The following is a 22,357-nucleotide window of genomic DNA, read 5'->3' as shown; positions in this document are numbered from 1 at the left end:
CCTTTTATGATACTTCTGGTTATCAACAGGGCACCTTATAAAGAAATGAATACTGAAAGGTGGTTAAAAAAAGTTATCCAAACACTGGACATAAAGCAAAAAGGTGGACAGCTTTTAAAAAGTGATTTCTGGGACTGGAGTTGTGGCTCAGCGGTATAGTGCTCTCCTGGCATATGCGAGGCACTGAGTTTGATCCTCAGTACCACATAAAAATAAATAAATAAAATAAAGGTATAAAAAGTGACGTCTTTCAAATTAAAGAGCTTTTGCACAGAAAAGGAAGCAAATAGGAATGTGAAGAGAGAACCTACAGAAAGGGAGAAAACCTTTGCTAATTACTGTTCTTACAGAGGATTAATATCTAGAATATATAAGGAACTCAAAAAACTTTACACCAAAAAATTAAATAATCCAATTAATAAATGAGTAAGTGAATTAAACAGACACTTCTGCAAAGATACAAATGACCACAAATATATGAAAAAATGTTCAATATCATTAGTAATTAGGGAAATGCAAATCAAAACTACACTGAGCTGGACAAAGTGGCACACGCCTATAATTCCAGCAGCTCCAGAGGCTAAGTCAGGAGGATCTAGAGTTCAAAGTCGGCCTCAGCAATAGCTTAGTGCTAAGCAACTCAGTGAGACCCTGTCTCTAAATAAAATACAAAATAGAGCTGGAGATATAGTTTTGTGGTATAGTGGCCCTGAGCTCAATCCCCAGTACTTAAAAAAAACAAAACCTACACTGAGATTTCATCTCACACCAATCAGAATGGCAGTCATCAAGAATACAAATAATGATGAATGCTGGAGAGGATGTGGAGAAAAAGAACATTCTTACACTGTTGGTTAGATTGTAAATTAATACAAGCGCTATAAAAATCAGTATGAAGGTTCCTCAAAAGATTAGGCATGGAACCACCATATGAACCAGCTATACCACTTTGATATTTAATCTGAAGAATTAAAGTCAGTAAGAATTAAAGTCAGATACAGTGATACATGCATACCCATGTTTACAGCAGCACAATTTATAACAGCCAAACTAAGCAACCAGCCTAGATGTCTATCAACTAATAAATGAATAAAGAAAATGTGGTGAATATATATACACAATGGAATTTTATTCAGTCCTAAAGAAAAATGAAATTGTTATTTGTAAGAAAATGGATGGAGTTAAAAACCATTATGTTAAGCAAAATAAATTAAACTCAGAAGGTTAAAGGTTGTATGTTTTTTCTCATCTGCAGAAGCTAGAGAGAAAAAGGTGAAGAAAGATAGGGGTGGATCTCATGAAAATCCAATGGATCAGAAGAGGAAAGGGTGCTGGGGAAGGAGGTGTGGAGGGAGAGGGGAAGTACTGGGGGTGATACTGGCAAAATTATATTGTTATACTGTGTATTGTGTGCACAAAGGAATATGTAACAACAAATCCCATTGTTAATTGATACAACTAATGCACCAATTAAAAAATGTGGAGGGAAAACAGAGATGTCCTTTCAATACGATGTGGGGATTCACACCCATTCAAAGGTTATTTAATTACTTAGGGGAATGTACTCGCTCTATTCTTCTACTTACTACTAATTAAATATCCTAGATTAAGTGAAGCTACTTATTAACTTATAAGTTTTATCCTTTAGAGTTGAAAGCCATTTCTTTCAGGGAGAAGAGATGATCCCCATGGCTAGGATCTACTGGTCTGTAGGACATCAACCAGTTTGTAACTAATGTAGAAATCTTATTCCACCAGATGTTAAATTGCCTATGAATATGGAGCACCTTAGGTGCTATTTGAAACAGCCTACTTCATTGTTCCCTAAGCAATTAACTAATTAAATAAAGTCTTTGATACATGTTCACTTATATTTGTATCAGTGATGGTTTTAATTTTTAAAAATTATACTTTGACAGGCATAAGAAGCTTTCTAAGATATGACTGACATCACCTTACCGACAATCAGCCAGCCCTGCAAATCCTAGTCTTGCAGAGCTATTATAACAATTTTTCTGGATAGTAATCTGGTAAAACTACATGGAATTATCAAATAACTTTTGTCTCAAAGATAAAGTAAAAAACAATTTAAGTATATGTTATTTTCAAGATCATCTTTGTTCTACCCTTGACTTTCCATCCTGCCCATAAAGTATGTATAGATATAAACATGCAGTCTATTTTATTACATTTCCCTTAAGTTTTCCCACTTGTGCATTTTTAAACAATGGGGAACACAAAGATTCTTTTCTTTTCACTCAAGCTATTTTCTGAAAAGACTGTTAAGTCCCAATCCCTATGTCAGAAAACAAAGATTCATATAGGAAAAGCAGTACTTATTGGTCAACATTAAGAAACTACTTACAACTGGGTTTGGTAGCTAAATGCCTGTAATCCCAGCTACTCAAGAGGCTGATGCTGGAGGATCCCAAGTTCAAGGGCAGCCTCAGTCACTTAGTGAGGCTATAAGCAACTTGATGAGACCCTGTCTCAAAATAAAAAATTTTAAAAGGCTGGGGATATAGTTCAGTGGTAAAGTGCCCATGAGTTCAATTTCAATACCAACAAAACAAAATAACCTCCCTCCAAAAAAGGAAAGAAATAAACTATCTACAGAATCACAGAACATAAGATTTAGACAGGATTTAAAGATCTTCTTGCTTAATCCCTTGTTTTAAGAAAAGGAAGTTGAGCCCAAAGAAATACAATGATTTTCTAGAGGTCTAACAGTGACTAAAATTAATTTGATCTTATTTTAAAGACTTGTTAATGGGTCTCACAATGGATCCATGGGTAAATTTTCTTTATTTAAACCACTTGTTGAAAAAAAAAATGCTTCCTTCTATCTGTTTCAGGTACCTTTCTTTTTCTAAGTCAAACAGGTTAATACCTGATTCAGATGTGAATTATGAACTGTTCTTATCTCCATACATATTATTAATTTTACTTAAAGTCTGATTACATGGATTAGTAAAAAGAAAAAAATCCCAAATTCACATTTTCAGTGTTCCATATTTTACTAAAAACAAAAGTCTAGACTAATATGGATTTTTTTTTTTTTAAACCAAGAAACCTGGATTTTGTCAAACTGTCAATCTAAATATACTTTTGGTAAATTCAAGTAGACTATAAAGGCTAATTTCAATTTTTAGGTATGAGCACTGGGAAGGGAAGCACTATTTTCCCATCACCCAAACCACAATCAGCACAAGGAAAATAGAAAATAAAATTCTGTACCCTGACATCACTTCTAGATGAAGCTGTCCTGATACAGTTAAGAAAGCAGGAACATTGAAGAAATTCTCCTCAGGTAACTTTATTTTGCTTGAAGGCTGCAAAGGAAAAACATAAGCCACAGAAAGCTATTACATATTTCGCTTTACTTTTCACATTTACACACATGCCAGAACTAAAAATCAGTGCAATTCAACCAATGCAAGGACTGATCATTCTCAAGAAAATAAAGGTGGTTCTCAGCACGTATCTAAAAGAGAAAATGCCTATATAGAAAGTACGAAAGTCATGTAAATTTTGCCCCATAATAAAACACAAAAACCAAGGGATGAGGTACCTTTGTTATAAAGTATACTTCTCCATTAAAAAGTGATTCTGATTAAGGGGCAAACCAAGGCTAGAGTTTCTAAATTTATAATTTTAAATGCAAAGAATTACATAATTTCTCCAACTTCTAACCTACAGCTGAGGCTTAATTTTCTCAAGGAAATAGCCTTTGGAACACATTATTAAGACAGTGACAGTGCTTTTAACAGAGATTTTTGTTAACACATTATAAAGTTATAAACAAATTACAATCAACCCTTTGTATCTACAAGTTCTGCATTTGCAGATTCAGCCAACCTCAGATTGAAAATATTCAGAAAAAGAAACACTTTCATCTGTTCAGAATGCATACAATTTTTCCTTGTCATCATCCCCCAAACAGTACAGTTTAATAACTATTTACATAGCTTTTACATTACATTAGGTGTCATAAATAATTAAGAAATGATTTAAAGTATATGGAGGATGTACATGGGTAATACGTGAATGTATGCTATATTTTTATATAAAGAACATGAGCATTTTCAGATTTTGATATCCTTGGGGTCTTGGAATCAATCAATGGCACACAGATACCTAGGGATTAAGCTCTATTAAATATTCATTGCAGTTAAGAAGTAGAAATAATTTAACCCAATCTTTAAAGGATACAATGAGCAATTAGGCATTTATAAACTTTTATATAGAGAGAATGATTATTCCATTTGAAAAAGGTAATAAACAAGCCAGCCAACATTTGTAAGAGGTGTGCTTAGAAACAAAGCTATTTTGGGGTCCAAGTACAATTTAAACAATATAGTTAAGAAAACTTCTGAATCAAGTTTATTACTATCATACTACTTTTTTGGAAGAAAGCAAAATTTTCTAATCTCATATTTTAAACTGCACATTTATTTGAAAGTGTTTTAGTGTAACAGTGAAGTTAAACAATAAAGTCGATTTTAAGTATGTAATAGAAAACGTAGGACTCCTTTGAATATGCTTAACACCAAACATTAAATTATGGAAACACATGAAATAAAGGTATCATTTAATTTCATTGGCTATTCTAAAACTATTGCATATTATGTGTAGATGTGTGAATTTAAATAAGAAATGTACAGTTAATATTACCAACTGAAAATTTTCATTTTATTTTTTCAAACTTACTTTGCTATTGACCCTAGAGATCCTATACATAAATTATTTTTTAAAAGTCCATCTTTGGGCTGGGGATGTAGCTCAGTGGCAGAGTGTTTGTCTAGCACGTACTAGATTCTTGGGTTCAATCTGTAGAATTTCAAATAACAACAAAAAACTTTAGATCCCATTAATGATGAAAGAATATTGTTTTCAAGGACTTATATACTCAAGACTAATTGACCTCAAAATAAAAGCTATGTTCTGTGGTATTTCATAACTAATTATTCACTGAAGAACTGCTTTCCAAATAAGGTCCTGAAAACTTTGTAAGTCTGTAATACCCTCTCCCCTTCACTTCTTTGGTCTATAATTTGCATAGGGTATTTATCCCAAATTTACTTAAAGCAATTTCTGTCATTTCTTGTACATTTAAAAAAGTCTGGTCTTTATTTCTAGATTTTAATCTTTTACTTACTAGCACTAGTACAAAATGGATTCTGATCTTATATATTTAACCATTTTAAATGGGTGCAAACAGGGCTGGGGTTGTGGCTCAGCAGTAGAGTATTCACCTAGCATATGGAGAGCACTGGGTTTGATCCTCAGCACCACATAAAAATAAAATAAAGGTATTGTGTCCAACCACAACTAAAACAAAATATTTTTTTTAAATGGGTACAAACATAATGCCACTTCATTATACCTCCCAAGATTATGTGTGACTGTTTATCATTGAAATAACTATGTTATTATAAATTATTTTTCTATCTTATAATTATTAAATTGATTTTTTCTTCCATATTTTTATTGGTTTATTATAGTTGTAGTTAATGGTGGAATTTGTTGTTACATATTTGTAAAACACGATAAAACAATATAATTTGGCCAGTATCATTCCCTAGTATTTTTCCTTTCACGTCTCTCCTCTCTCCCCTGGACTCAGTGTAGCGCTCTCTCTCTCTCTTTCTTTCTTGGATTCGATTTTGGTTCACAATCACCTCTTTTCCCTCTGGCCCTCACTCTCCTCCCCTATTCTCTTTCCTCTACTCTGCTAGATTTCTTTTCACTTGTCTATTTGTTCTTTTTACTTATACATAAGGGTGAAATTTCCTGTGGTATATTTGTATGTGCACATAACATGATTTTTAAAGAATTCATCCTGGCCGGGCTTGGTGGTACAAGCCTGTAATTTCAGTGGCTTGGGAGGCTGAGGCAGGAGGATTGCAAGTTTAAGGTCCAGCTTCAGCAACTTAGCGAGGCCCTAAGCAACTCAGCAAGGCCCTGTCTCAAAATTTAAAAAAAAGGAGGTGGGGTGGGGATGCCACCCTGCTAGGTTCAATCTCTAGTACCAAAAAAAAAAAAAAAAAAATGCATTCTGCATTGCCTCCCCTCTCCCATCTCTCCATTCTGCCTCTTGATCACCAGATTCTTCTTCACTACTGATCTTTCCTATATCTTTTTTATATCATCTCCTTCCCTCCTCCTTTCCTTTATTTCACTCTAGCTTCCACGTAAGAGAGAGAACATTCAACCTTTGAGTTTTTTTTTTTTTAATATTTATTTTTTAGGTGTAGATGGACACAACACAATGCCTTTATTTTTATGTGGTGCTGAGGATTGAACCCGGGTCCCGCCCGTGCTAGGCGAGCGCTCTACCACTGAGCCACAATCCCAGCCCCAACCTTTGAGTTTTTGAGTGTGGCTAGCAAATGCCTTAATTTCGTTCTTCTTTATGGTTGTAGAATTCCTTTGTGTATATACCACAATTTCTTCACCCATTCATCTGTTGATGAGCACCCAGGTTGTTCCATGATTTAGCTATTGTGAACTGTGCTGCTATAAATACCGAGGTGGTTGTACTGCTATAGCATTCTGATTTTAGTTCTTTTGCCAAAATACCGAGGAGTGGAACAGCTATACTATGTTATACTTGGTTACATTCCTAGTTTTGTGAGGAGACTGCATAATGCTTTTCATAGTGGTTCTACTAGTCTGCAGTTCCACCAACAATGTACAAGTGTACCTTTTCCCACTCAACCTAGCCAGTATTTATTATTGTCTGTATACTTAATCTTTGCCATTCTGACTGTAGTATAGTTTTGATCTGCATTTCTCTAATTGCTAACCATATTGAACATTTTTTCAAATATCTGTTGGCCATATACATTTCTTCTTTTCAGAAGTGTTTGTCTAGTTTATTTACCCATTTATTAACTGGGTTATTTGATTTTTTTTTTTTTTTTGTATCAACCACTGAGATACATCCCTAGCCCTCTTTATTTTTTGAGACAGGATCTTGTTAAGTTGCTCAGGGCCTCTCTAAATTGCTGAGGTTGGCTCTGAACTTGCAGTTCTCCTGCCTCAGCTTTGTGTGCTGCTGAGATTATAGGCATGTGCCACCATGCTTATAATTTTTAGTGTGAAACTTTTTGAGTTTTATATATTCTATATTAATTCTGTCTCAGAAGCGTAGTTAGCAAAGACATTCTTCTATTCTGTAGGTCCCCCCTTCACATTCTTAATTGTTTCCTTTGCTGTGCAGAAGTTTTTTATTGATGTCAACCCATTTATTAACTCTAGGCATTACTTCCTGAGCTGAGTCCTACTGAGAAAGTTGTTGCCTATGCCTGAATATTGAAATGTTGACCCTATGATTTCTTCTAGGAGTTGCACAGTTTCTGATCTAATTAATAGGCCTTTGATCCATTTTGAGTTGCTTTTGTGCAGGGTCAAAAATAAGGAAAATGTTTCATTCTTCTACATAACCAGTTTTACCCATATCATTTGTTAAAAAGGCTTTTCTCCAATGTATGTTTTTGGCACCTTTGTCAAGGATCAGATGATTGATTCCGTATGGTTTGTTTTTATGTCTTTTATTCTATACCACTGGTATATTTGTTTTTATGCCAGTTCCATGCAGTTGTTTCTATAGTGCTGTAGTATAATTTGAAGTCAGGTATTAGAGTTGCTGTGGCTATCCTGGGTCTTTTTTTCTAACAAACGAATTTTAGGACTGTTTTTTCTAGTTCTACAAAGAATGTCATCCGTATTTTGATGGGGATCACATTGAACCTACATATTGCTTTTGGAAATATGGACATTTTAACAATATTAATTCTGTCTATCCATGAACATGGGAAGTTTTTCCACCTTCTGAGGTCTTCTTTGATTTCTTTCTTCAATGTTCTATAGTTTTCACTGTAGTACCTCCACATCCTTAGTTAGAGTTATTCCTAAGTATTTTATTTTAATTTTTTTGAGGTTGTTGTGAATGGATTGTTTTCCTGATTTCTTTCTCAGCAAATTCATAATTGGTGCATAGGAAAGCTATTGATTTTTGTATGCTGACTTTGTTAATATGCTACTTTGTTGAATTTGTTTATTAGCTTTAGCATTCTTTTGGTGTAGCTTTCTGGATCTACTCTAAGATCATGCCATCTGTAAACAATGGTAATTTGACTTCTTCCTTTCCTATTTTTATCCCTTGTATTTCTTGTCTTGCCTAATTTCTCTGGCTAGAATTATTTCTAGTACTACATTGAATAAGCCTGATGAGAATGGCTTGTCTTGTTCTAGATTTTAAAGAAAATGTTTTCAGTTTTTCCCCATTCACTATGATGTTGGCTTTGGGTTTATCATATATAGCCTTTATGATGTTAGGGTAGGTTTCTTCTATCCCTAGTTTCTTCAGTGCTTTTATCATGAATGGGTGCCAAATTCTGTCAAAGAATTTCTCTGCATTTATTGAGCTGACTTAAGTAATTTTTGTCCTTAATTCTATTTATGTGATGAATTACCTTATACTACAAATAAACTTAATTGCAAAATATTAAAAATATTTGTTTTAAAAAGTAATTACTGAGAGTGATCTCAGCAAAACTGGTTGAGTAAATAGCTCTAAAGACCTATCCCACTACATTAAAGCACCCCCCCCAAAAAAAAGAGCTGACATTGTGGGCACTCTAAAAAACAGTTAAAGGTTTAAAGCAACCAAGAACTTAAAAATGGAAGAATTCACCTGCCAACAGCAGAATTCATGCTCATTTCAAATGCACCTGGACCATTTTCTAAGACAGATCATATTCAAGGCCATAAAAAAGTCTCAAAAATTTTTTAAAAATTAAAATCACACAAAATATCTTCTTTGACCACAATGGAATAAAACTAGAAATGTAAAATAGTGTGTTTACCAGCGAAAAAAGTGGTGGTTTCTTAAAAAGTTGAAATATATTTACTGTGACCCAGTAATTCTACTACTAGGTATATATAAAAAATAATTAAAATGAAGTTTTAAAATAAATATTTATACACAAATATTTGTAATAACACTATTCTCAGTAGACAAAAGGTAGAAACAACTCAAATATCCATCAGTGGAAAACGGATAACCCAAATGTGGTATATACAATAATAGATACTATTCAGCCACAGAAGGAATTTATGTACACTTATACATTATTTAAATTAAATATATATACTAAAACATGGCTGAACCCTGAAAACATTATGTTAAGTGAAAGAAGATAGACATAAAAGACAAAAACGATATGATTTAATTTATATGAAACAGACAAACCCATAGAGACACATGGTTAAGAGTTGCCATCTAAGGGGAGGGGAAAATAGGAGTGACTACTTATCGGCAAAGGGTTTTCTTTTGGGGTAATTAAAATGTTTCAGAACTTAACAGAGATGGTAATTATCAGTTATTATGAACATACTAAATGCCACAAATGTATCCTTTAAAATGGTTAATTTTATGTTAACTGAGTTTTACCTCAACTTTGTGAAAAGTGTACATAAAAGAATAATTATTAACCAGGTGTGGTAGTGTAGGCCTACAGTCCCAGCTAGTGGAGGCAAAGGCGGGAAGATGGCTTGAAGCCAGGAGTTCAGGGCCAGCCTTGACAAAATAGCCAGAACTTGTCTAAAAAAAAAGTAACAGTTGAATCTGAGAAGTTAAAAAACTACTAACCTAGAATAGCAAATATACAATTTAGGACTACAATATTAAATTTGTGATCTTAAATACTTCAATAATAATGAAGAAATAATAAAACGAATGAATTAAGTACCCAAATTGTGACTGCCAAGGAAAGGATTTCTTTAATGAGTTCCTAAAACCACATGTGATAAACCAAAATACTGACAAATCTGAATACATTAAAACTAAGGACTTTAATGAAGAAAGATACAGGGATAGAATGATAGATTTAAGAATAAAATATCTGTAACACCTAAAATTGGCAAGTGATTAAGAAGATATAGGAATACCACCTGCCAAGAAAACAAGAAAAAAAAATGTTTGCTTCCCAAATTGGGAAAATAGAGTTACAGAAAAGAATATTCAAATGATCAAGATGCATATGAAGAATAACTCAAACTCTCCAGGAATCAGATAAATGCAAATTAAAAGAAGATATTTTAAGAAAACGTATACATCAGATAGATAAAAATGAGAAAGTTGTATAATATCAACTGTAGGTGCAAATTCAATATGGTAGCAGAATTCTAAGATGTGCTCCCATGATTCCCACCTCCTGGCTATTTAATCAAATACCAATCCAATTACTGATATGAATTGATTTCGCAAATTTAATTGAAATTCCAAATCAGATGACTTCAAGATTCCAGAGGTTATCTGGGTGTACCAGAACTAGTCACATGAGCTCTTTAACAGTACAAAGTTTTCTACTGCAACAGATTTGCAAGATAAGGATCTGATATGACTCTGCTGCTCAGATGGAAAGGAACACATGAAGAGGTCCTGACAGCAGTCTCTAAGAGCTGAGATCAACTTGGCCAGCAGCCAGAAGAAAATAGGAGCTTCAGTCCAACAACTGCAAAGAACTGAATTCTGCTAGTAAAAGGAGTTAAGTCTGTCTGGTAGAGAACTTCAAGATGCAGATGAGAATGCAGCCAGATGGCTTCAGCCTTGAAAGAGGAGAACCCAGGAGAATCCAGCCAGGCCAATTTGGATTTCTGACCTACAGAACTAAGAGCAAATAAATGGATGTTGTTTTGGGAAACTAACTTTGTAGTAATTTGTTACCAAGCAATAGAAAACGAATTCACAGGAAATAGGTGGCCTCCAGAAAATGCTGGTAGAGTATAAACTAGTATAAACTAGTACTGCTATTCTTAAATAAAATTAAGACTGCACACACCTTACCCTTGATAAAATTTTCATACAGATCCATTAGGGAATATGTATAAGACTATCACAGGATTTTTTTCTAGGTGTAAGTTAGAACTGGAAACAACTAAGAGTTCATTATTAGGAGAATGTGTAAATGAAATGTTGCAGAAACCTAACAATTCAATACTCTACAGCAATTAAAGGTGACAAATGTATCTACAACATAAACAGAATTTCAAAACAACAAGTTAAATGAAAAAAAAGGAAACAGAACAAGATACATAATACACTGTCATTTTTGTGAATTTAAAACATGTAATTTTGCCACAATGTAAATAAAAATCCTACAAATTATTTCTAGTTGATAAAATAAAGACAATATAAGGTTCAATGATTCATCACAAAGACATATAGCCTTTATGTCTATAACTCAGATGACAAGACAGAATAAAAACAACATCCCAGAAAACTGACACCCCTCCCTATCCCTTTTCCCTCCCCAAAGGTAACTGGTAACCTGACCATCAACTTCATATTAATTTTCTGTTTCTGATTTTATATAAGTGCAAACATAAGTATGCATTATTTTATATTATTTTATATCTACTTAATCCGCTCTCAATTTATAGTTATATGAAGCTCAATGGTAGAATCATAGGGTGTGCATATCTTTGATGAGTATTATGCCTGTTTCCCTAAGTGGTTATACCAATGGCCTTTGCCACAGCACTGCATAAGATTTTGCACTACACTGTACCAAAATAGTGACTGTCAAAATATGGTTTGTAGATGTCTAAGATTTCCCAACACCCTTTTGAGGAAATTTATGAGATCAAACCATTGTCATAATACAACTAACAAGTTATCTGTCTTTTTTTATTGGATTGACATTTACACTGATGATGCAACAATAGTGGATAAAACTGTTCAAATCAGAGCAGTGGCACCAAACTACAGGTATAGTCATCATGTACCATCATGTACTCAAAATGAAAAAAATAAAAAATAAAAAAGCCAGTTACACTTAAGAAGCCATTTGATGAAGCCATTTCAATGATTAATTTTATCAAATACTGTCTCTTATATATCTTTTTAATATTTGGTGCAACACAATAGGAAGTATACATAAAACACTTGTGCTACAAAATGAAGTATGATGGTATGTGTCGGTCAGGTTTGTGTTACTGTGACAAAATACCTGAGATAAACTTAAAAGGAGGAAAGGTTTTGGTTTATGGTTTAGACCCTGGTCAGTTGGCTCTGTTGCTTTTGGACCTGTGTTGAGGCAGAGCATCACATGGTAGAGCAAAGCTGCTTACCTAATGGTGGCCAGGAAGTGAAGAGATAGTAAAGGGGCCAGGATTCCAACATACTCTTCAAGGCCATTCCCCCCTCACCCTCCACACCCCTTCCTGTAGGCCTCAGTTCCCAAAGGTTCAACTTCTTCCTAAGAGTGCCACAGACTGGCAAACAATCCTTTAATACATGAGTCTTTGGGGGACATTCCAGATCCAAATTATTGCAGATGCCTTTATCAAGTAAAAGCACCTGTGTGATTGAGATGAGACTGCAGCGAGTTGCTTCATTTCATGAAATACCAATTTTAATTCAAAGAATGTCTAACATTCCTACCATGATTATTCCATCTTAAATATTAAGTGGATATTTCTCAAAAATGACCGATAGGGAGTCTTCTATCATTTCAAAGAAAACAGCTGACAACTAGATTTGGGAAAATGTGAACTCATCACTGTGAGTTTGATAACTTCCTAATCTTTATTTTTGATGACAGTGCAAAGCAATGTTTATGAATGTGATTTTTTTTTAATATTATATGAGATGTGTCACCACCTGAAATTCTCCACAATTCAGATAATCGATGTAAGATGCTACAAAATCAGGTATAGGTGAAAGATCCAAAGCATACACTAGACCAAAGGATTTCAGTGTAACAGAGAGAGTATGAAAAGATCAGAATAAATTCATGATACTAAGTCATGGGAAGAGTGTTCTAGGCCTGAAGAATGTCCAGTAGACAGATCAGTAAGTTATGTATATTCAACATTGTAACTAACTATCATTTGTTGAGTTACAGTGTAGCTATCACAAAATAGCTACCATAATCTGAAAGGGCAATTAGAGTACTCCTTTTTCTAACTAATCTATATGATTATATTAATATACTCCAACCAAAACAACATACTATAAGAGACTGAATGCATGTATACACATACAAAAAGAGAATCAGCTGGCTTCTATAGTGCCAGACATTAATGGGAAGTACAAATACATGAAACAATACCATTCTTCAAACATTGTAACTAATGTTTAAGAAACTACCACTTTTTAAATAAAAATTTCTTTAATTGTACATGGACACGATACCTTTGTTTTATTTACTTACTTTTTTTTTTAATGTGGTGCTGAGGATTGAACCCAGGGCCTCGCATTTGCTAGGCGAGCACTCTTACCACTGAACCACAATTCCAGCCCCAAGAAACTACCATTTGTTGAAGTACAGTGTAACTATCACAAAATACCTCAAAAATCTGAAAATTCTCCTAATTTTAAATATCCATTACTTCATTTAAAAATAAATATAATAAACCTATTACATGTTAACATGTAATGTTTTAAAATGTTTTTATGGAAAATAAATAATTTTTAAAACCCACCAAAAAAAAGCACCTTGAGGTCCTACCATAAAGTTTTAGTATAAAAGGATCTTGGGGGGCTCGAAATGTGGCTCAAGTGGTAGTGTGCTCACCTGGCATGCGTGAGGCACTGGGTTCGATCCTCAGCATCACATAAAAAAAAAATAAAGATATTGTATCCACCTAAAACTAAAAAATAAATATTAAAAAAAATAAAAGGATCTTGGGAAGTGCTGTACCAAAACCATCTGTCTCTCTCACCAGAAAGAAAAGTGAGTTTAACATAATCAAATTTTAAAATAAAGTCTTCACAAATACATGTCCAAGTAAAGAAATTATGGTCTTATGGTCTTCCAATCAAACCTCAAGCCTACTGCCAGAGTAATCTTTATAAAACTGCAATTTTGATTACTTTGATAATAGTATAAAAATCCTCTTCCCCATAGCCTCTCTTGGACTGGCATCCCAGGAACTGCATTTTCTGGCTTTTACCTTCGCAAATCCTTCTCTAATTCCATTCTTCACTCTAGTGATGTTTAGTTACAAAATGCTCTTGGCAGATGGGGATACAGCTCAGTTGGCAGATTGCTTGCCTCACATGCACAAGGCCCTGGGTTCAAGTCCCAGCACCACCAAAAAACAAACAAACAAACAAAACAAAAACAAAAACAAAACAACTCTCACTGATCCCTGGGTCTTTGCACATAGTACATATAGTACATAATCCCTCTACCAAGAAGTCCGCTATCCTATTCATGCTGGCATGTCCTTCAAGATTCAGATCAGGGCTGGGGATGTAGCTCAGTGGTAGGGTGCTTGCCTGGGATGTATCAATCCCACCACTGGAAACAATAACAAAAAAAAAATCCACAACACTTTAGTTCCGAGATCACTTACTCATGAAGCTCTCTTACCGCTAAGAAAATAACCTCCCAACCCCAAGTCCATGCTTGGGCTATGAAAAATAAAACTGCTTTGTGCTTCTGTAATAATCTACACACACACACACACACACACACACACATATGTAGATTATTATACGTGTGTATGTATATATGTATGTATGTATATCTCAATCATTCATTCATGAAAGTACTATAATAGACTTCAGAGAGCCAGAGCAATGATTAAGACAGAAAATGTTGTGGTTGGGAATGCACCTCAGTGGTACAGTGAGGTACATTAAACATGTGTGAGGGCCTGGGTTAGTTCACCAGCAAACCTCCCCCACCACCAACACACACAAAGAACAAACAAGAGAAGATGTGAACTCTCAAAGAGCCTGCATTCTCATGGGAAGGAAAAAAAGTGAATAGGTAAACTAACAAGATAATTACAAGTTGGGGCCTTTAAAGATCATGATAAAGAGCTTGATTCTTAAGAATTACAAGCAACCACTGAAATATTTTAAGCAGGGTTGTGGCACAATGTGCATAAAGGATTATTCTAGTGTCTGAGTAGAGAACAGAGAACATAGGGATAAGACTGTAAGTAGGAGATCAATCAAAAGGCAAGTAAAGAGCATCTTGAAATAGACTGGTAATACTGTAAACAAATGGAGAGATCAAGGATTTTTTATAGAAAGGAACCCTAAAAAAATTAAATGATAAATTAGATGTGGGATCTGGGGAGACAGGCCAGAGAACCATGAATTACATTTTGACTTCTAGGTTTTTTTACGTAAGCAAACAAACAGATAGCAGTCATTTTTATGAAGTTAAGACTAAGAGGCTTTGGAGGGAAGGAATCAAGAGTTTTATTTAATACATATTAATTCTGAATGCACACTAGACATCAATGGGAAAATGTCAAGTAGGCAATTGGTTCTATAAATCTGGAGCTCAGAAAATAGAGGCTGGAACTGGAGATAAAAGATTGGTAGAAGTCAGTATGTAGACATACAGTCTTGAAACTGGGTAAATCACCAGGGGATGGATTATGGATGAGTGCTTCTCACTGATGATGAAAATGTTTCCTAGAAAATAATTAGGAATTTATAGGGGCATTTAGTGGGCAGGAGTCAAAGATGTCCTGCAATATATTCAAAGTCCTAAATAAACAAGACTTTTTAAACTGCAGTCTTTCAAGTTTTTCCTGTTCTGCCAGACATCTGTCTGTATAGGTGATGAGTAAATCAATCAAACAACACAGATCTGAGCCACCTGACAGCCATTACTTTTATCTAATTTATATAATAATTTTCAGTATGCATTTTGTTTGGATGAGACTTTTCGGCGTAAACCAATACAAAGGACTACTTAAGAGTCCTGTGAATCTTTTCTATCTTAATCTATGACTTAACTAACTTTTCCTGGTCATATAAAATTTCTAGGAGCAATACAATTTAGTTCAGCCTTTCTCTATCATGTACAACAGAAAAAAACTTTGGTAAGTTGTTTTGCCATTGGAAGACAGAAAACAGCAGTCAAGAAAGGGAAAACCAAGAACAAGCAGAAATTTTAAAATGTGTGTAGCCCAGTGAGTTTCATATCACAGGGGTCTAAATCCTTTTTTTTTTTTATTTGAAAATTCCCAAGAAAACAGTAAATAAATATTTTGAATTGCCTTCCAGTTATCTGTTCTCATAGCAGAACAAATATAGATAAGTAGTTTCATGATCTCAAGGGAATGAAATAGAAAAACCCACACAAATCTGACTGTCTTCATATAAAATGTAACAAGGAGAGAGCAAGCAGAGTTAGCTGTGCAGTGGAATACAATCAACAATGGAAATTTTACTTGACCCAATAATCATCAAAGCACTCACAGCATATTTTATCTCCTTTTGATTTTTCCAACTTCTACTTTGTCCCCTCACTCTCACCTTTTTTTTCACTCTATTTATTTACAATCCTAGAGAGGAAAAGTGGAGAACAAAATATATAAATATGAAGCATGCCACAGAAACCTAAGAGGGCTAAAATCAAAATAGCATGCTACCATTCAGTTCATCTCAATCTGCAATTTCCTTTAAAGATCATGAAGGAAAAGGAGAATGCTCACCATCTGTGTATTCCACATCACCTGTGAATATTCTATTTTCTTTCTTGATCCCAGGTAAGTGCTTATAATGAGGCTTTACCTTCATGATGCAGATAGTAAAGAATTCAAGAACCTTTGAGTTATATAAGACCTTACTTCAACTTCCCATTGGTTTAAAAAAACAAAAAAAAAACAAAACCAAAGCTTAAAAGAGAGTAATAAGCATTAAATGTTAAGCCAAATGTCATACACCACGATTTTTGGCAAGATCTGTAGTAGAGTCCAGGTTTCTCAGTCTTACAATTACCTTTTTTTTTTTTTTTTTTAAGAATTTTTTAATATTTATTTTTTAGGTATCGGCGGACCCAACATCTTTGTTTGTATGTGGTGCTGAGGATCGAACCCGGGCCGCACGCATGCCAGGTGAGCGCGCTACCGCTTGAGCCACATTCCCAGCCCTTACAATTACCTTTTTTATATACCAAGTTGTTCCTATATTTTTTTTCCTGTATTCATGAAATGAATCCACAGTATTCAAATTATCTTTTTTTTAATATTTATTTTTTAGTTTTAGGTGGACACAATATCTTTATTTTTTATTTTTATGTGGTATTGAGGATCGAACCCAGCGCCCCGTTCATGCCAGACGAGCGCGCTACTGCTGAGCCACATCCCCAGCCCATCAAATTATCTTTTTTAAAAAGTGTATTATTTCAGGGGTTGGAATTCTGGCTCAGCAGTAGAGCACTCGGCTAGCACATTCGAGGCCCTGGGTTCAATCCTCAGCACCACATAAAAATAAATAAATAAAACAAAGGTATTGGGTCCAACTACAACTAAAAAATATTTTTAAAAGTGTATTATTTCAAAGCACAGATTCTGATCTTATAAAACAAAACATAGGGACTAAATCTGCCATAAAGTCCCCAAAGATTTTCAGTTTGGTAGTTTCCTGTTTTCAAGCTGTGGATAAGAAATCTACAAATTGGGTTACTATCTTTGCTAAATGAATTGTCCTGACATGCCATTAGACTGCCATCTCAAATATAAAAACTAAAGCCAGTGGAAACAGGCTCAATAAATAGGCATTCTACTTTGCTGTTTATGTTAGCTTCAAGATTTTCCAATTATTAACAAGCCATAAGTGTAGGCCTATTGCTGATCTAATAGTTTCAAATAAGTCCAGCTTATGTTCTCATACTTTCTAATCACAAATGTGTATTTTGGTGTACTTGAACTTCTCAAATAAAAGTAATTGTTCTTAAAATAAGGGTCCAATTATATTCCAGAACACTCACTAACTAGAAAACCCACTCTCAGTCTTGAGAAAGGTTTTATTCTGGAAAGTATTTGAGCAAAAAGAAAGGAAGTTGTTAGTTCAGACTGTTTGTAAACATCTGCTTTCCTGCTGAGCAGTCTGAGAAAGAGAAAGAAAACAAAGAAGAAAAGGAGCTTGGAGTCCCCAGGATTCAAGGGTGAGGCTGTGCAAAACAAAAGGTGAAGAAACAGTGCTGACCCCCCTCCAAGAAGAGTTAGTACAGCTTCTTGAAAAGATGTAGGATTACCCCATATGAAATGTTATATGGGTTACCATATTTAGGGAAAACAATGGGTTTCCCCACCTTTGAAACAAAGGATCAACTTCTTTAAAATTATATATATTAGATCTCTCTTCTACTTTGTCATCTCTGAGATTTATAGAACCTCCTAGCGCAGATATGACCTCTGGAATTCCCTGCATACCCACTTTGGCCAGGTGACCACATCCCAATCCATGTTTGGAAGGAAAACAAACTGGACCCTGCTTGGGAAGGGTCCTACCAAGTCCTGCTCATGACTGAGATAGGTGTTCAGACCACAGAACGAGGTTGGATTTATTACACATAAGTAAAGGGAGCCTTAATTTCTAATAGGGAGAAACAACGGATCTCAGCTCCAGGTTTCATCAAATTCACTTTGAAAAGACTCTAATAATGTTCATAGTGATATGGAAAATCACATCCTGAAAACTGATCATCAATATAACCCAGACTACCTTCCCTCTGGTTGTTAAATTTGATGCCTGTCAGGTATTTCCCTGTGGAAATTCACATAATCAAAGGCAGTTACTTGGGACAAATAAATACTGTTGTCTAGCATATTCTGGAAATTAATCTCTGGAAATCTAATAATGATGTTACCACTTAGAAGTAAAAGATTTACAACAAACTCTGAAAGTAGAAATTGAGTACAATGAGACAAATGCCTGAATGGAAGGGATTAAATATTCTGTTAGTGCATTAAATAAAAGGGACTGTAAACCTGCACAACAAGGAGGGCAGAAGCTCAAATGGTCCCATTCCGGCTAGCTGGATCTCAGACCCTACGGGCATGAGTTGCATGGCCTGGGTAAAGAACTCTTGCAAAACTGTGTCACAGATATTCCCAGCAGTTAAGGGGCCTCAAGCAAGAGCACCCAAAGATCACGTGACCTCCTTCCCTAGGAACCAATTATATCTCATGCCTCTCTAGGGGTTTCTGTGTGTGTGTGTGGGGCGGGGGGGTGCAACTGACCTTCTTGGTGAACTATATCTGGATGCAATGAAAGCCAATACTTTGAGGAGATATCTAATCAAACAATGCTTGCTATAGCCTGAGCCAGTGTCTGATGGTATTGAGACTTTAACCTGTCAGTTGAAGTGGAACCTGCACTTTGGTTCAACTGGCTATCTCTTTCACCCTGGCATTTTCTCAGATCAAATAAATCTCTTCCCCAGGGTCATTTGATCCCCATATTTTCATAGATTTAATTAAAATTCCTCAAGGGGGGGCTGGGGATGTGGCTCAAGCGGTAGCGTGCTTGCCTGGCATGCGTGCGGCCCAGGTTCGATCCTCAACACATACAAACAAAGATACTGTGTCCGCCGAAAACTAAAAAATAAATATTTAAAAAATTCTCTCTCTCCCCCTCTCTCTTTAAAAAAAAAAAAATTCCTCAAGGGGTTCCTAAAGAGTTTAAAGCCAGGAATCAGCAGCAAGTTTTGAATCAGTTCTCTTTTGGTGATCTATAATAAAAATGTTAATTGGATTAATTAATCAAACATAATCAACAATGAATAATTAATTATATGAGATAAACTCAAGGAAATTGCAAAAAAAATAGATGAAATTAACAGAATGATAAGTAAAGAACTAATCACATTTATTATTACCCAATAATTGCTGTATTGGTGGAGGGGCAAAAGGATAGTCAGTGTAGATAACAAATAATTGCATCAGGAAGATGGGGGCTGATTCAAGAGGAAATAAAATGCTAATACCTCCAGAGTACTTCCCCCTTCTCTACCTGTTACCAAGGTTACCTGCCTCCAGGGAATTGTTCCTCTCTATAAGGAGTTGTTAATGAGAAGCCCCTGGGTGACTCCCTTCCTGCTTGTACCCCTGGGCAGCTTTGTTCTTGTCCTTGGATCATTCTATCTTTTGGGTCCTCTAGGCAGGATGGGAGTAGGGGGCATGAGAACAAAGGAGATTAAAATCTATCCTTTAAATAAAACGTTTTGCTCTTGCCTCAATGTTTCTGGGAGGGGGAGGTGTTCAATCTTCAACAATGAAGGAATAAGACTGGAACCTGATTCTCAACACCTGTATCATTGGGAGTCATGACTATAGTTAGATGTTACATAATACCATGTATGGGAGGTCTTATTCAACTACTGATGGAGACAGCTCTCACCAAAGTCCAGTCTCACATCAAAATAATCCTTCTGGACTGGGGCTTTGGCTCAGTGGTATAGTGTTTGCCTCGCATGCATGAGCCCCTGGGTTTGATCCTCAGCACCACATATAAATAAACAAATAAAATAAAGGTACTGTGTCCATCTACAACTAAAAAAAAATTAAGAAAAAAATCCTTCTGTACTAGATACAGTTGAATACAAATATCAAAAGATGTTATCCAAATTTGAAGCAAAGAATTTATATAGATCATATAAGGGTGGGGATTGTAATATATATATTTTCTTTTATATCAAAGTTAAACCTGTAATGCTAATGGAGCCATCTTAAGTTAGGGAAACCATATAGTCAGAATGGAGCCATTTAAAAATTCTCTAACAGGTATCCAGTCATAACTTCAGTCCTTTTCTGGGTCTGCTCCAATTTGAAATTAGCTAATCACATTGACTGTACCCCTGAACTCTTCCTCTCCGGAGGGAGGAGCAGTGATTGTTAGGGATAAATGCTGGTGGACTGACTGCATGCCCCGGGGTGCTTGTTCATCGGATTCCCTTTGGGGGTGCAACATTTTGTAGAAGTACAAGTTCAACTTGCTGACTAACTTCTGTGCACTTGTTTGATTGGTTGTGGTACACCTCGGTTTTATCCCAAGTTAAGAAGTGAATTACAACTCTAGAGGGAGAATGCGGAATGTAGCCTGAGGAGAATCAGAGCTTCTAGGACAAGAATCCTCAGCATTGTTCCTTTGCTAGTAAAGCAATAAACCTTCTTTTTCCTTTTTCTAAAAACTGTGTCCCTGCATTGGCATTTGGGACAAGGACCAAGCTATTAATAACATGAGGACAAAGATAGATATGATACAGTCACATTTCCCAGCCTTTTTCTGGAAAAGGGAAACCTACTTTGCAGAGTTATGTCCCCAAATCACAACAGGTACTTAATTGAACACAACAGGTACTTAATAAATACCTATAAAACAAAACAACAATAAGGGTTCTGAATCTTTGTATCAAATTTTTTCCTATGAAAGCTAAACCCTTATCTCTATACTATCCCCAAATATAAAAAAAAATTAATCTCAACCAACAGTTACTACAAGAACATCATTTTCTTGCACTTGCTTCATGGAGGAAAGTAAATTACTGATCTATGGAATAGAAGGGCTTGACTGTCCTTCACCTCTGGCTATGGTACTTAAGGATAAGCCATTATAAGAAATTGTAATAAATTTTACCATTTTAAAGATTTCTATAATTTTTGGGGGGATCAAGGTATCTACTGAAGTCAATATTACCATGGAATACTTCCTACAAAATAAATGCCCCATTTCTAACAAAACCCCATTTCCACAAATAATTATATCTGGCACTGGCCTTAACAAATATAAGCTCAGTAGGCTTGTGTGTGTTTATGCAGCTGACATTTTCTTTTTTTTTTTTTTTTTAATGTATGACAACTTAATTGAATTCTAATGTCCAGAAAAGCAACATCAAAGTTTAAGTTAAACAAGAACAACAAAACAAACCCAGATCTATTTTTCTACTTTAATTAGCAATGGAAACAACTATTCATAGAATTGTCTCCACATTAAAGATTCAAAGACCTCTAGCAGAGATGAACTAGTCAACTACTACTTCTGGGGAAATGTAGGCCAGGAATGAAGATAAATTTTCGAAAAGTATGCCATTGCAGCAGATATTCATATACTATTTCCTAAATATATTCAGGATCCAACCAAATTTTAGGATCTACTGCTTCAGCTCTGCCAAAAATAAGTGTCCACCAGGTTGACAGTGATAGACTTTTTAAACTAGCTTTTCTTCTTCTGTACCTGCTCACTGCCCCCAAATTATTCTTCATAGAGCAGCTAGGATGATCTCATTAAAATATAAGTAATTGTGACTGAGCCCGCGGGGACTGCTTCTTGGAGCCTACACTTATAGGAGCTTACACCGAGCACGGAGCGGCCGAGTTCCGGCTCCCGGAACTTCCCTGGCCCGGGGCTAGGAGCCCGCGGAAACTGCTTCTCGGTCCGGGTCCTGCTGAGGGCCGGTCAGGACTCACCCGTTGCTTTGGTTGCCCGGCAAGGGGAACGAAATGCTGCCATTCGCATAGGATACCAACATGGCAGAGATCTGATGTCATCAGAAAGCGGCGGAGGAGAGAACTTCATCAATACCAGCGG

General features: G+C 35.4%; 1 protein-coding gene across 1 annotated transcript in view; it reads right to left on the bottom strand.

Moving 5' to 3' along the window:
• Nucleotides 1-22,357, bottom strand: part of Nars2 (asparaginyl-tRNA synthetase 2, mitochondrial) — a 128,755-nt gene that overhangs the window by 70,838 nt on the left and 35,560 nt on the right. The window contains exon 6 of the mRNA XM_048787873.1: nucleotides 3,238-3,332. Coding sequence (XP_048643830.1) covers nucleotides 3,238-3,332 — 95 coding nt within the window. The remainder of the gene's footprint in view (nucleotides 1-3,237; nucleotides 3,333-22,357) is intronic.

This window comes from Marmota marmota, unplaced genomic scaffold (genome assembly GCF_001458135.2).
Source record: "Marmota marmota marmota unplaced genomic scaffold, marMar, whole genome shotgun sequence".
In the NCBI taxonomy this organism is placed as follows: Eukaryota; Metazoa; Chordata; class Mammalia; order Rodentia; family Sciuridae; genus Marmota; species Marmota marmota.
Note: the sequence above shows the minus strand (reverse complement) of the source record. Positions and strands in the feature narration are given on the sequence as shown.